The sequence below is a fragment of the Homalodisca vitripennis genome, chromosome X (genome assembly GCF_021130785.1).
Source record: "Homalodisca vitripennis isolate AUS2020 chromosome X, UT_GWSS_2.1, whole genome shotgun sequence".
Lineage (NCBI taxonomy): Eukaryota > Metazoa > Arthropoda > Insecta > Hemiptera > Cicadellidae > Homalodisca > Homalodisca vitripennis.
In genome coordinates, this window is record NC_060215.1 from 69,982,662 (window position 1) to 69,999,545 (window position 16,884).

A 16,884-nucleotide genomic window follows, 5' to 3' on the forward strand; every position below is an offset into this window, starting at 1 on the left:
TGCAAATGCCTTTTGAAATCAGGGAGGTTTTTTGCCGGACCCTGTATTAAAGAAGTGATGTTTCAGTTCTTTTTTGTGTTCCGATTTTTTTATACAATGGGTTTGTTTTCCATAAACACCAACCAATTTACTGGTCTTTCATATCATTTTTAATTTTGGGTGTTCAACAGAAACATAAATAACATATTGAGTTATATATGCTTTTTACAAAATAATACAATGTATCTGGAATTAAATTTTACACGCAACTCTGCTTGTTTTCACAATGTTAGAGATTGGTTTTTTGTAGTTAGTTGGTAATTTTGAAGAAAATAATTTAACTAATAATATTAATTTGTAGCAAGTACTTTTTGAGAATCTTTATTGAAATTAAACTAAGCTATAGCAGTTTATACAGAATTTAATGAATATTAATCATATGGAGGCAACATAAAACACGAGAATAATAAATTGATTGTAGTAATCTTAGTTTTAGTTTGAGCACAATATTCCTGTTTTTAAACTAATTTAAAGTTACTGATCGTCATGTTTATTATATGTTTGTCTATAATAACATCATATATAATAAATTATTCTTATTGACAAAAAAATTGGGCTGCAATCTGATACATTTTAACTTTTTTTAACAATATATTTGATCTAAGGTGATTATTTTCTGCTAAGAAAAAACAATATAAGAAAGAAAAGTGAATAAAAAAGAGAATCGATTGTTAAAAATTTAATTGTTTTGAATTTGATTTCAGACATAATTAAATTACAGTGAATTCAAAAAAATTTAACCGTTGTTCAGTAAAACCATCCAGAACATTCAGATTTATAACTAAGATTACATTGTCCCAATACTGGTTCCTTATCAACATAAGAACTAGTGCTTTATGCACTATGACGCTGCATCTCATACACGAGTTATAACTTATTGTTTCATGCCACAATCTTTATTTGTATAACACACAACACTATCCTCTGTGCTACATCAATGCTTTAGTCGACTTGTGCTGTTGTTCACTTATTCTCATATTCATTTCTTCACAGTGAAAACTCGATTTTATCTTGCAATATTTGTGCCAATCATATTTACTTGTAATGCAAATGATTCTTAGTACTAATAATTAGACCAATCCAGAAAGCTGGAAAAAGAATGACTAGTTAACCATTTTTATAAGGTCCTCTGTCCCAGAAGAGTTACGAACCAAACAATTCAAAACAACCTCTAAGCTATAATAGGTGCAGGAAAAGCGGGTGTATCTTCCAAGGGAGAATCATGCCACAGACTATGCTCACTGAAATTTGAAGTGAGGGGAGAAAACTCGAAGAAGCTTTTAGTAGCTAACATCTTAACACATACAGTTAAGGAAGTAACCTCTTGTATATTACTACATCAGGTACTATCAAAATAAAACAAAATGGATCTATTACATTGGTGACCATATACTTAATTGCATTCAAATCTTACTTCTGACATTGAGAGAATTTGAATAGACAAAATGATATGTTACCAATGCTCAGTAAAAGTGTAAATACTTGTGACAAAGTGTATACTTAGTATAGCAAATACTATTATGGAAGAAACATTTTTTTCAGTTTTTGTAAAAATTTCAATTTGGGGTATTAAAAATGGGTCTCATGGTAAATTTTATCAATGTGTGCATATGAATGTATGAATACCGCTAGAGCTAATTACAGCTCACATGAAGATCCAATTTTATAGGTATGTAACTTTTAAATATTACTAAACTGTTTCTTTAATTTAAAACAACTTTTACATTTGGACTCAAAAGCAAACGTGTCCTAAAACATTATGAACAATAGTGATTACATTTTGCCAATTATAATTGGTTAAATACTTTAAAGGTGTCTTTTATGAAATTGCATTACTATAAAAGTTCATTGAGATGTTATAAATTATTGAATTTCTATCTAAACTATAATTCAAACCAGAACAGATGATGAAATTTGGAATAGGAAAACTATTTTTACTATTGAATAATTTTACAATTCTTTTAAAATTTTTATTGGAGTATGGTTTTAGATTTTTTTACAACAAACTATGAATTAGGGAACATTTTCTCAAAACCTCGCTTAGAACTTCAATTAAACATATACATCACTTTTAGCCCATTCACTGTATACCAATTAAAATATCACAATCTAAATAATCAACAAGGTGTTGGGTTCAAAAGTTATTGTAATTCAAGTTAAAATTACTACATTTATATTTACAGTACAACCTCATTTATCTAAATCAGTTTTAAAGAGTGGAAGGAGTGCAATTTACTTAAGAATAAACCAGTTTTATTGAATTTCCAGCATAATTTGTTGTGCCATTAACACAATTTTAATCAGAATAAATCTGAATGATTTATAACAACACTGATAAACCAAAACAGAATGATTCCAGACTCCAACAATGAAATTCTGAAGGGGCGACTCAAGTCAAGCCATGTATCAGTTCAGACACAATCAAATATGACTAAGCTGTCCACTTATCCAATGGCTCGTGCAACAGGCTGCCATATAAAATCACACTATTTGGGCCTTCGCTCATTGGACTCCAAGTGGATGTTGGCATATACTAGGCAGGATTTGGCCTCAAGTTGCATTCAGGTCCCTTACAGATGGTAACTACTTATCACTGGCCACTTGAATGAGTGCATGAATCAAATGTCAGAGCCAGTGGTTCCTCTCTCTCTCTCGTACCGAGCAGGATTAAAATTGCAATAACTCATCATCAATAGGGTAAAACTATTCTGTCTCACACAGTCTAAAACCAACCGGGTAAGACCAAATTAATCAACGAACCATTGCATTGTTATGCTATTAACAGTGTTGTAATAGGCATGCAAGAGGTTAATAACTGTAAAGTTGGAAGATTTATTGACTTCAGACCGACAATAGCATTAGTGGGATGAACAAATTAGAAATCGTACCAGCAGCATGTTCTTTGACTATAACAAAAGACATTGAAAACAAAAAGAGCAGGAAGATATCAGAAGCCACAGCATAGCTAGACCTACTAAAGCTTTATTTTGAGTGATAGTCCCTCTGCATGACCATAATTCCCAGAAGCAGTGAATCAAGTTAACAAGAGGCACTGAGTTTTCTTTACAAAACGATAGACATTTCTTTTTATTTGTATTCTCTATAAATAATATCTGCAAAACGATAATAAATTGGCTCTCCCTTACATTAATTCCTTATTATCTGTAATAGATTATTCTTTTACTGTATTCACGGTTTATCTGGATCTTCATTTATCCGGATCACTTCCGGTCCCAATTAATCCAGATAAACGTTTTACTGTACTCACAATCATTATACAGTCCAAAACAAAACATAAATTGTGACCGTTCTTCCTAAAGAGGGTACAGTATTAAATAAAATTCCACCTTATGTTAGGTTCAGAGTAAGTCTCATATCACATCTATGAAATTTTTGAATTACAAAACTAAGAATACTCAACAATTCTTTTACTACTGAAAACAAACTTTATTTCCTATGCATATCAAGTCTTTCAGTGCCAACATTCGTACAGTACGGACACTCAGCTTTATCAAGATTACAAGCTGCATGGTTAACCTTACGATTTAATAGCACGATATGAGCTTACGATTTATGTATCATTTGTATGTTTAAATTTCATATTTTGGTAGTCTGTGGCTTTCAATAACAAACCTGTTATTATATTGTAGTGTATAAAAATTGGAAAAAGACAAAAGTACTTCTGCAAGAAATGTGAAAAGGCAGTCCATTCAACTTGATTTGGTGCTGCTTTGTTTTGTCTTGTAAATAGTGTACATATAGTTTTGAAGTAAATATGTGATATTGTCATGAACCAAATGTTTTATTTTATGCTAAAATTGAGTATTTTATACATTTTTTAAGCAAAAATTTTTATAAAAATTGTATGTGTGGAACAAAAACTGGTCAAAAATGAGCAAATCTGGGCCAGTGTAAAAAATTGAAAATTAGCTGTACCTTACTTCAAAGAAATATAGTTACCAATTTGTTTGTATAGGCTCATAAATAGATGTTCAATACCTTACTAATCCAAACTTAGACACTAGACTTTTTAATTGAAGATTTTAGTTTAGATGATGCAGTCTATAATTACACCATTGTAACAACGTAAGAAAAAAGGAATTGCGCAATTTTGCACTGCTTGTTTTCACAGCTGGTAACATTCACTTCCTTTGATGACAAACATTTGACAGCCAGCAGCTGATATTAATTTTAGTTTGTTTATGTCATAGTTTAGTAAGTTCTCAGTGAATTATATGTGTGCAATCTTACTAAAAAATTTTCATATTTTCCAAATTTGTGTTAAACAAAAATTTAACATTTTTGTGTACACGAAAAATATTATATCTGTGGGTCCGTGAGAAAACTTTTCCCTGCAGAAACAGTATTTTTTATTTTCCCTTAGTTTATGCAAATTACAATGTTTGAAAATGCATTTGAATGTCTCAATTATTATCGAAGATACAATTTTCCTAATATAAACATTTATAATTTTTGTAAAAACTAGCCGGTCTTTTTTGGCATGGAAAATTTGAAAACGTGGTTCTAAAGGATTTTGAAAACAAAAGCTATGGCTTGGTTAGAAAATGGGAAATGGAGGATCAACCTTAAGTAGCCACTTGGAAATCTTTGTATCATGGGGGATTAGAAGTACAGATTTTAGGTGGCCAAACCATTTATTAAGAGTCAACCCCAAAGAAAATTTTGAGGGAAGCACCATCGGAGAGAATACGATCTAGAGGAAGACCAAAGACCAGGTGATATGATAATGTTGAACACGATGTAAGGAGCTGAAAAAAAGGAGAAGGCACAGGATTGGGTCCTGTGAAGGATTGTGTTGCTGAAGCAAAGTACCAATTTGGGTAGAAATGGCCAAGCAAACATTTCAATGAGGAAAGATTTATTCTAAACCAAACCTGAACATTTGGCAAAAATTGACTGTATGAAGTTACAATAAAATATTTTGTTCTGGGCTATGAAACACGTACAAGCGGTCAAACCCAACAAACAACTGAAACTGATTTGTATTACTTATATAGAGAATCAATAATCTTTGAATAAGATATAAAGGTAAATTCTGAATATTCTACCACGTTCAATAAATTAGAAGTTAATGATAATTATTCCAAACTGTACCTTAAGGCTGTCATCCTCCTGACTAGTGCTTGCCTGTGAAGCTAATGCAATTCAAACCCTGACACATGGGCTGGCGAGCTAGTGTTAAAGGCTGATTCAGTTGGTGTATTCCTAACTTTTTAGGACATAAAACACCAATGATTATCAATGTGTGCATTCCAACCTGAGATATGGTTGGGGGTGTTTAGCTTATGTAATTCTAATGATAGTATAAGAACAATTTGTGAATGTTCTTGAATTCTGTGAATTCTTTTAGACCAGTGTGAGTGAGGGAGAGGGTGGGAGGAAGAGAGGGGGGGACTGCTGGAAAAATAACTTGAATTTAGTTCGCTTTAATAAAAATTAGCAAAAATTTTTAATATTCTTTAGTATTGCATGTTAAAAGGATTTGTGGTTTACCCTATTTGTGTTCTTGACATGCAACTTGTATGTTTTGTTTCCTGACTTGTTTACTTTATATTACCCATAATCTTATATATTAGTTATGAATCCACCAGAAGAAAATAGAATTTAAAGTTTAAAAATGTAGCATTTATATTTTTTTAACACTAAATTATGAAAAATGCCCTTGACATTACTACTGCATATTTTTGTTGTTGTCTCAATAACAATACTTTTCCTTGTGTATTTTAATTTATGCAGTTTTATTTGTAATATACATATGTGCATACAAGCAATGTTAAATACATAAAACCATCACTATTAAAACTTAACTAAGGATCTTGGTGGTACTATGGAATTAAAAAGAATAGGTTGGTTTGTATGCAATTATAAACATATATAAGCAAACAATAATCAGAACTAATAGACAATGGGATAAAGAAGATGGAACAGAGGATTTTGAATTAAGGTAAAAATATCAGCTACATACTTGGTAAGTTTGGTAAGGAATTTTTTCATAATCTGGGTCCTCTTGTAGAAGACGGACAGTCTAGTAACAAACACAAATACAAAACATGAGCATTCACAAATACTAAAGCCATGCATTATTCAACTGTCAAGCACCTCTATGTAAGAAAAATGTTATACCATTTTGAAAACAAAATCAAATTTTAATACGTATATTTATTCTGAATCCAGTGTAAAAAGAATATATGAAGTTTTTCTATGAAACAATGACCTTTGGACTGTGACTGTTTATGCCATATTCTCAAGTTTGTACCACACACAATCATTCTCAGTACCATGTTATGGTTTTGTGTTACGATAATTTTTTCTATGAAACAATGTGCTATCATTTACACGCAATATACTACTTTTCTTAACCACCCCATCTGTTCACCAGTATGTCTTTTATGCCATATTGCACTGCCATCATCTTAAAGTTAATTACCAAGTGAGTATAAATGGACTCCTTCAACTGTACAACTTTTATCACCCATGTTTACAATCTTTACACCATCTTTTCAAGATTTGGAATATATCTGTTAAAGAGCAAGATGATAACAGAGAATCTCTAGGTATTTAAAATTATAAACCAACAGAAGTACTATTGTTTTGGTTAAATGTTTTTGTAATTATAAACAATTTTAAAAACACATAAATATAAATATTTTTCAAAATGCAGTAAGCAAGATTTAAATAAGATAATTTAATCTCTAGAATAATCTCAGATTACAGAATACACAATACCAATTTGTACATACTGTTATTTATTAATAAAGAATAATAATTTAAATTACCTTTAACAAAGTATATCAGTAAAAAAATACAGTGTAGTTTGTTCTTGTAGACCCATTTAAAATGTAGAACAGAATCTCAACCTGAGCAAGAAATTAATTTAAGTAAAAATGATATATATTTTTAACACACTGAAGATAGATAAAACATATAAAAAATAGCTCCTTATAATAAAGTTGTTTAATGTTAATCAAAAACAAGAACCAGACCAAAACAAAAATGGAACCATATGTCACCTGTATACTTGAAACTAGCAGATAAATTATTTCTTTTAGAGAAACTAAACCATTATGTCAATTGTATGTAACATGTATCAATGTATCAGAAACACTACTTGGATAAATAGTGTGTGCGATATATTGATTTATCATGCACCATTGTAAAGGCTGAGTTTATTGCGACCGAAATATTTGCAGAAACTTATCAGATAAATAAAAAAATTAAGATGTCAGACGAATATGAACATGCATAGATTCAAATATTGCACTCCATTGTTAATAGTTCTAGTGTGGGTATCAAAATGAAATACATTGATTATTACAGTACACTTCCATACAGTATAATGGTTATTCTTCTTCAGTAATCTAGATAGAAAAAGTGGTGTTCGCCTGATCAAATGTTTGGTGTGCTGATTCAGAGGGCAATTTTCTTTTACCTATGACTCTTCCGGCCACTATCATAATATTACCTATATTTTTACCGATGAACTTTCTGTAAAGGTTATAACACCGCAAACCATCGATACAGTTTGTAAAGCGACATGTAAAACCATAAAAAGAAGTCTAGATATTCAAATCATGCTGACATAGAAGAACACAATTACAGTCAATTTAAAATTACTCAGCTAGTAAATTACACTAAAAACATGCATAAACATTATTCTCTATTAAAATCTGTCACAGTTGTACATAGCTCACAATACTATGACCACAAAAGATAGAACTCCATGAAATTTTCTGCAACATTTGGAATTTCAGAAACTAAAAACAACCTGTTCGCAGGGATGTGAAAACTAACATGAAGTAATAGATTACCAGATTAATATATCATTCTAAATGAACCAGTATTATTAGGGAGGCAGTGACAGAAAAATAGTGTTTATTTTAAAATTTGTAAGTGACGAAATTATGAAACAATCAACATTTCATTTAAAAAATACTGAGAAACATTATAAAAAAATACTAAACATAGCAAGAGTTTTTATTTTTTGAGTAGAAATTTCATTCACTTGGCCTAACTAAAATTTCAAAGAAATTTATGATAATAAAATACAAATGAAAAGGAATATAAGGATTCTTTTGAGCGTAAACACTATTATTATGGTTAAAAACCGAAACTTTATCAAACATACACTTAGATGTAGTGATGGGCCACTTTCAAAAACATTCAATTCCAATACCAAAATTGTGGTTTTGATTCCTGATTCCGAATTGGACTCCTGTATTATTCATTACTAAGAAATCAGAATATAGCCCGACTCTTAAAAAACTGTATCATCATTTTTATTAGGAATGGGCAGATACAAAAATATTTTATTCTAATACATGTATCAAAATTTGTTCTCGATTTTCAATTCTAAATTTGATACCAATTCCTAACTAAGAATAATAGCTAATTATTATAATAGTCAATAAATAGTACCTAAGACTTTAGATAGGATAGGAAGAGCAGGCTTATATTTGCCAGACTGGAAGGATATTCCTCTTTATCATAAAGACATTAAACATAACACACTCTACAACTAAGAAGAAAAATAACTGGCCAAGTGTATAAGAAGTCATTGTTATTGCTTAATTTTTAAAAGTTATAACTAGGTTTGATTAAAAAAGATAATAGTAATTACCCTCCGTTGTAGCTTTCATTTCTACCGACGGGCTAGATACTACTAACTTAACTTTAAGTGAATAAAGAGTAATTGCTAGTTCTCCGGTCTAGTTGTAACATATAATTTTTAAGCCTTTAGTTGAGAACACTAAATTTTCTTATAAGAGTAAGAGTAATAAGAGTAATCTACTGTAGATGTTCTTCAAAACTTTTAGTAAAATACATTCAGAATTAAAATGCTGAAAATTAAACATTTAAAAATAAAATACAATAATGGTAAAGTCTACAACACAAAATGTTATTAAACCACCAATGACGTTATGTTTAGCGTTCTTTGAAAAACAATGACCTTTATACTTACAACTCTTTACAAAACCTTAAAAATTACTTTAATCCGAGAATGTATTACCATTTCGAGGAAATAATGCAAAACTCAAGAATAAATTTGCCACATTATGTATGGTGCGTATTGTTATAGTATAATGGATTTTTAAATGCAAATATTTAAATTTCATAAAAAAATGAATTAGCTACTTATTAACTGAACAATACTAAAAAAGCAAGTACAACTCTAATTTTTTATGCTTGAGGTTAACTGATAATTTAATACAAACTGATAACCCTTTCTAATTTTAAATCTATTGGAGCTGAGAAAACTATTTTCTTATTACGGTGTAGTATTTTCATGTTCATCCTCGTCTGAAATGGCCATTTTGTACTTCAATTCCAGATCTAAAACTATTGAATAAGCATGGAATAACTATAATTAAATGTCATTCTCCAACAAAGAGAATAAATAATAATTAGTATTGGTAAACAAAAAAAAGGTAGTTTAATTCTGTTTTGTACAATTGGTAGATCTGATTGTTGATCAAATTAAACATTAGTTGTGTCTTGACCTTAAGATGTAACTGCTACGTATATTCTATTTTAGTAGTAGTAGGTATGTACACAGTAGCTTTATTCCGGACTGAATAAATTACTATCACTTAAAATTAGCTATAGGCTCTAAATTCTACTGAGTAGATTCTATGTTTTATTAATTTCACAGATTTTTCCAATGTGGTAAAGGTAAGCCTGCTTTTCCTAAATTCTCACGTTAAAACCTTGCTTGTTGCCCTCTATAATCATAAATATTAACTAAAGATATACATTAAATAGTTTTGTTTTGTTACCGTTAAGGCAAATGTGGCCAGCTAAAAATTTTAAACCATCCTCAGCCATTATAAAAATAAACATATGTATATTCTTATAGAGGATATATATTTATACAATACAAATTGTGCGATAAAAAAATGAGCTAACATCTGTTTGTTTACCACTGAGAAATGACTCCTGTGCATAGACAAAACAGATGCACAAACACAGAAATAGAAACAAACTGTAAGCAAGATATGATTTTTTTGTTGACCAGCTGTCGTCTGCAAATAAACTTACTTGAAGATTCGGTGAATTCTAGATTCAGCTTTGACACATCGACACTAGTTGTAGTGGTGTGATTTTATTCGTTATTTGTAATAAAATACTTTGTAAATATTGGTATCAGAATTGAGTGAAAAGAGCTGTAGTATTAAGAATCGTCAACACATTGATACCGCTCAGAATCAAGGTATCAAGTATCGAAATCAACCCATCCTTAATTAAACATGTTTTGTTACCAAAGCATTTAAATGTTTTGAAAAGACAAATGCCTATCACCCTATCAAATGAGCCATCACAAAAAATGAATCTTAAACAGAAATACTAATTTGTGCACATAATCGATACTTACCACTATACCATGGTCTATTTGCTCCCTTAGCAACCGTTCTTCGGAGAGTGAATACCTTGCATCATGTGTTACTGCATCAACTGGTCCCTGTAGAATAACATTTTATTATATATGTAACTTACTTTAAATTTAAAGAGATGATCAATAGTAAATATTATTTCTAGTCAGTATTTTTGAATTAGGCTGTAAATTTTTAGTTAAGAGTGGTTTAGTGTGAATATTAAAACATAGATTCAATCTTATCTATGAAAAACCAGAGAACGTGATAGTCGTGACCTAGGACTTATAATAGATAAGAATTTAGCTTGGGATAAACATGTAGATCATGTTACTAATAAGATGTCTACTGATCTATATGCATTGTGACAAATGGCAAAAATTAGTCATTTAAATACACTTAAACTAATATATTTCTCATCAATGCACTCCACATTTAGCTTATGGAATAAGCATCTATGGAGCATCTATAATAAGCGATTTAGATAGGCTTTTGGTCCTACAAAATAAAATTTTAGTCATAAAACATTTAAGATATACAGATTCTGTTAAACATATTTTTTTAAACTTGGAATTCTGACAGTATAAGGTTTACATATATTTGAATCAATAATTTATGTAAAACAAATTTTTTACACTATACTTAAAAACTAATAAATATACACACAATACTCATTTCTATAGACATATCGATCAACACATCAACTACTGTCAATTTTGTATGACCTAAAAACTATTTGACTTGCATAATTCAAAACAGCAGATAATCTTCAGAGTGCGCTGAAAATTTTCAGGTAATACATTTTTACTGGAGTGTTTAGAAACAATAGCTTATTGCTGACCTAAAAGATTTATTGCATATCCATTTTCATTTTTAAGTTTCCCATGATTCCTTACTTGTATACCTTAACATTGGTAAATACTTTTTAACAGATCACTACAATACGTCATTGATTATTAATACATAAATATTAGTAGTGAGTAATATTAGACAAGGAAAGTAAACTTTAGCAGCCCAAGAGTTAGAATTACTGCTGAAAAAGTGGTGTTCCACTTTAGGAGTTGAGCAGCTCATTTTAATTTCGCAGATGATTTTCATTATTCTCTCTGTGTGTGGAGAGGATAAGTACATACATTGTTAATAGTTCTTGTTTTTGGATTTACGGGCCAATACTACATCTAATTAATATAGGTTTCTTTGTGAAATAAGGATATTCTTATTTTATTTTTTGGTCATCTAGAGTTAGCATCATACATTTGAAGCTATTTAATGATCAAACATGAAACCCTTTGTGGAAGCCTACAAAATATCTGAGAAGGTATTTGTTCTGATTGAGTGGACTTTTCAAGGTATTGTTTTACTTGTGAGTAAAAGGGCTTTTGAGTAGGACTAGTTATTTACATGAATCTTGCTGATTGTGCAGGCAGAGATTAATACAGTGTAATTCTATTATACAATTTTCTTTGATCCTGGTTAGGGACACTATCCAATTAACCACCATGGGTACTGATTGACTTTCCTATGCTATGGTTCAACATCTATGAGATGTGGTTAACCCTTGTTAGGCTTCCTACACTCAACAGGGAGGCCCTGCTCATACCCCCCATGGATGTCATATGCAGAGTGCTGACATGCTGTTTGGTCCATAAAGCTCTCATTGTTGGAGAGCCTCAGTACCTCTGTGAGAAACTCTCCCTTCGGCGTGAGGTCGCTTTGCGAAGCACCCGGCAGGACGGGCTCCTCCATTTCCCGAGGATAAGTCGTGAGGTTGGCAGGAGGGGGTTTGCCTATTTCGGTCCGGCATTGTACAATGCACTCCCGGCGAGCCTCAAAGACCTTTGTCTTGCAAGTCTTAGAGAAAAAATCAAATGTACTCTAATTAGATAAGTATTTAGGTTAAGACCGAATTTGTATTTTTCTTGTATTGTTTGTTTTGACGAAAGTTATTTTGAAAAGCTGTTTATACAGAAAATCGCTTGAAAATAAAGGCATTTTTATTTATTTATTATTTATTTATTTAACATACAAATAGAACAATTTGATAGGCTAAAACAAACACAAGGATTTTTATCAAGCTATGGGAATACTGACAAAATAGACTAGTTATGATTTAAACCTAAACTAGAACACTTGGAAATCAGTTCATACCTTCTCAATCTGATGTTTGATAGCCTTATACAGAAGGAAGAGTGATGATCCTGCATAGTCTTTGAGATATTTGTACATACATAAGGCCATCCAGTTTGTAAGCATTTTTTCAACAACTGATTCTGTCCTCCGCAACATCAGCTGAGGATGTTTTGTACTGACTGACTTGTCCATAAGCCGCAGTAACAGATTTCTCAGTACATCTGTAGCATACTCCATTTTGCCCATCAAGACTACCATCAGCAGTGATGCTACATTTACTCTGGAAAAATACATAGGTGATATGTTAGTTATTGCCAAAGAATATGTTTAGAATAAAAAAGTTTAAGATTAAGTGAAAAATCATTAACTAATTATGAAACATTACAAAATGAGTGTATACCTATAAATTAAATCTCTTAACATTAATTTCTTTACAATGGCAATGACAAATCTAATAAATAATTTAAATAAATGCCTTTTAAAGCAAGCCCCTGTGATTAACATTACCGTAACATTGAAATAAATGCATAGTAATTCTTACTTTTACATATTCAATTATAAAATGTACTAACAGTGGCAGAATATAATTATGTACATGCATTTAAAATAGAGATGGGTTGATTACAGTACTCAGCGGTTGATGGTGATTCTATAACCAATATTTTTAAACTAGTTTACTACAAAATCATGAATAAAATCAACAGAAGTGCTTAAAATATACTTAGAAGTCAGGGTTTCATAGTATTACATAGTATATGATGTGTCGAAGCTGAATCTCAAATCCAGTGACTTTTCAAACAAGCCTATTTGCATGATAGATGACCGGCAGTATGCAGATTCCGATTGCTAAAATGTGTTATTGTTATACTTTGTGTATAAAAAGAGGCACATAGATACAATAACTACTGCAATGTTTTGTAATAATAAGAGTTTTTGTTCAGAGTTCAAATTGTCTATATTTATTTCTGCACATTGCTGTGAGTCTGGTGCGACTATTCACGGACAACAGCTTATTGGCAGTATGCAAATTACCAATTGCTAAATGTGTTTTGTTGTAATTTGTACATGAAAACACATATATAGATAATCAAATTTAATAAACTATCGTTGCCTTATAAATAATACCTTAGCTTGCAATGTCTATTTCCTACGTCTATTTATATTTGTGCATCAATCAGGGTGGCCACTCAAAACCTCTTTTCAAATTCCCGGTTGTTCCTGGTTGAAAATTTCCGATTCTCTAGTCTATTTTCGAGCCAAATAAACAACTGTAATACTGTATTTATCCCTTACACCGAGTTCAACGGTGACGGTTTATCGGTTCGTCACAACTGTTCGTTAGATTATTATCATGGACTACGAAACAACATGACATAAGGCTCCTTATACATGTTGGACTACATTATATATTTTGAACAGTTCAAATCGTCCAACCGATCGTCATGAGTGCGGAGAAGTCGTTTAGGTAAATAGCTGTTCAGAGAACTGACGGGATTTCCAGCCGTCGTCCAACCAATCCCGCTCTGACGACAAAAATGATGTGCGTGATTGATGCCGTCGGCTGACTGTCTCCCGTCTATAGACTGGCGATAATATTAAGTTGCGTTTACACTAGCAAGTAAAGTTGCGAGAGAATTCGCACAACTACTGTAACGTAATATGAACAAGATAAGTAATTTTAATCACGAGACCCCTGTCGTAAGTACTTCAAGAATCAAGAATCTTTATTGTCGGCCCACAATAACTGCATTGACAATGTCATCAGATGGTTTATACATATACACAGTATAACACCAACATTAAAGAATAAAATAATACATACTACATACTTATGGTAAATAGTACAAGTCACAAAGCATAAAAACTAAAAGAATAAATTGTCTACATTACAAGAAAGCATTTTGTCTACTGTATAAAAGCTACAGTTGTATGGCTGGTTGTTCCGAGATTCAGTACAAATTCTGTTCACACATTGCAGTGATGTCTTGGCATTGTTTATAATTCAAATTTTAATAGTTCTTGCAAATAACTGCCTGACACTAGTTGCGGCAGCGCTCGCGAGAGCTCTTGCGCCGGTTGAGACACAATGTTTATAGTCGAACACAAAACTTGCACAATTTTTTGCTAGTGTAAACGCAGTTCAGTTGAAGTTTCGATGTGACCGTGATATCATAATATAACGTAACTTTCTTTGTAACCTATGTAATCTGATAACCAATCGGAACGTGTGCAAGGAGCAATCATTCTTAGACCAACCGAGGTCTCGGTCGCGATACGAGTAAGTGGTGGACGGTGAGCGCTGGATCGAACGGAGACTTAAAGTTCGATGTTTGTGTTGTACATTTGGGGAACACTCGGGACAGACGCGAGCGACAGGGCGATACACACAATGTCGATTATCTGCAGCCAGTTCTAGACAATAAATGTTTTTCCTGCCGCTCAGCCCTCAGCTCATTCTGACATTGCTATGCAACATTTCGGATGCAAACGTGCCTTTCTAGGTGTTACTTTTTTTTAGTTTACCCACTATCTTCTTCTCCAAAGGTATCTTATCAAGCCTGTAGAGATTCAACTGAAATTCTGGTGTACTCAAAAAATCGGGTATGTCAAACCGAGAAACATATATTATTCAACGAACCGAACTATTAGGCCTGAATAAAACCAGTTCGCATTGCGGTCACTACCGCTCTGCCGCTTAATGCGTACCACTCATTTAGTGCAGAAGTCCGGAACGGTTGGCCGATTATAAATTGCCCAATGTATTGATTGTTACGTGTTTTTGGGAGGGGTGGGGGAAGGGGGATTGCCGCAACAGGAGTTTCTAGAACTAACCAAGATAAACTCCATTACACTAGTGGAGGCAACCCTCAGATGACTCGCGACAGGCAACTCGTGAACATATATATTGATCTTCATTTACAATTTCATGATCCACGTCGCGTATAATACAATGTTTCGAGATCGATACATTCTTGATTGAAGAAGCTTTCAAATTATGTCTTGATTGTATAAGTTCTTGCAGACGGAAAATTTTGTTTTTGTAATTTTCCCAGTTCTCAGAAAAATTTCCGGCTTATTCCCGGTTGGGTGGTCACCCTGTCAATACACATAGTAATCAAACATGTGCTAATTTTTGTTTATCTAGTAATCTGTGTAGTGGTATAAATAATTTCAAGAATATATGTATGTTATCTTAAAATCTTTCTTACTTACAAATAGTACAAAAATCTGTATAAATGCAGAATCAAGACCACAATTTTGGCATCAGAATTTAATTATTTTGGTATCAGCCCATCCCTAGTTTAAAATATACAACAGAAGAACATTCATTGCACAAATCTCATTATAGCAATCCAAAATAGAAGAAGTGGAAATATCTCACTTCCAACTTTCATAATTTAATAAGAAATTGCAAAAGTAATACACAGTTCACATTAAAAATCATAAATCACTCAAACAGTAAAAACACTTCACTACAATATAAACTATACAAATTGATAGTTGTTACTTACTTGTCACGAATATTGAAAGACTTTTGGGCTTCTAAAGTTTCTATAAAATTAAGAATAAAGTTTTTATTATTGATTAATTGTTCAAACTGAAGCATTGCTGCATCATAGTTTGTGGGTGGACCATTGATTCGGACCTAAAACACACAAAATATTAAATTAAAATACACATAAGTCTCTAATGAACTAACTTGGTATTGAATGTAAAGTGACATGTGAATGGAAGTAAGAACGTTTTATTGTGTCCAATATTTATATTCAAAAATTGAATTTGGTATAGTTACCCTATTGCATACCATGAACACTTACATCCACCAGCACCTAAGCCGCGCTCCTAGCTCATGGACATGTATACGTGGGCGAGTGCAGTATGAATTGGTTGTGCTTACTAATTAGATTAAAGAAGACTAGTTTCTTGCTTGCTACCGTTCAATTCAGAATGTTCTTTCATGTGGTTTGTTTTGTTTTGTTCTCACAGCAGCTACATTCCGGCTGCACTTGATAACACTCAGCTATTAAAGGGTGATTCAAAAAGAGCGCCGGTTTTGATATATCAAATTAAGAGATTTATTTTAATGAAAATCTTAAATCAAATACATTAATATGTTCATCTAAACTTCCGATTTCATGTATGAAAAATTATGTCATGCATGTGTCCTCCTCTGCTATGCTGGCACGCAACAACTCTGTTCATGAAATTAGCCATGACAGCAAGACAAGTTTCCACTTCAATTTGGCCGACAACCCGTTGAATTTCCTCCTTCAACTCATTGATGGTTCGGGGTTTATTGGCATAAACTAATGACTTTAGATAACCC

At 31.9% G+C, this 16,884-nt stretch overlaps 1 protein-coding gene across 2 annotated transcripts in view; it reads right to left on the reverse strand.

The window, feature by feature from the left end:
* Window positions 1-16,884, reverse strand: part of LOC124369158 (plexin-B) — a 106,599-nt gene that overhangs the window by 34,648 nt on the left and 55,067 nt on the right. The window contains exons 17-20 of one of the 2 annotated variants that reach the window (XM_046826946.1): window positions 16,070-16,203; window positions 12,576-12,837; window positions 10,430-10,516; window positions 6,026-6,085 (exon numbers count right to left, since the gene is read on the reverse strand). In XM_046826946.1, coding sequence (XP_046682902.1) covers window positions 6,026-6,085; window positions 10,430-10,516; window positions 12,576-12,837; window positions 16,070-16,203 — 543 coding nt within the window. The remainder of the gene's footprint in view (window positions 1-6,025; window positions 6,086-10,429; window positions 10,517-12,575; window positions 12,838-16,069; window positions 16,204-16,884) is intronic. The other variant, XM_046826947.1, reaches the window with a different exon arrangement.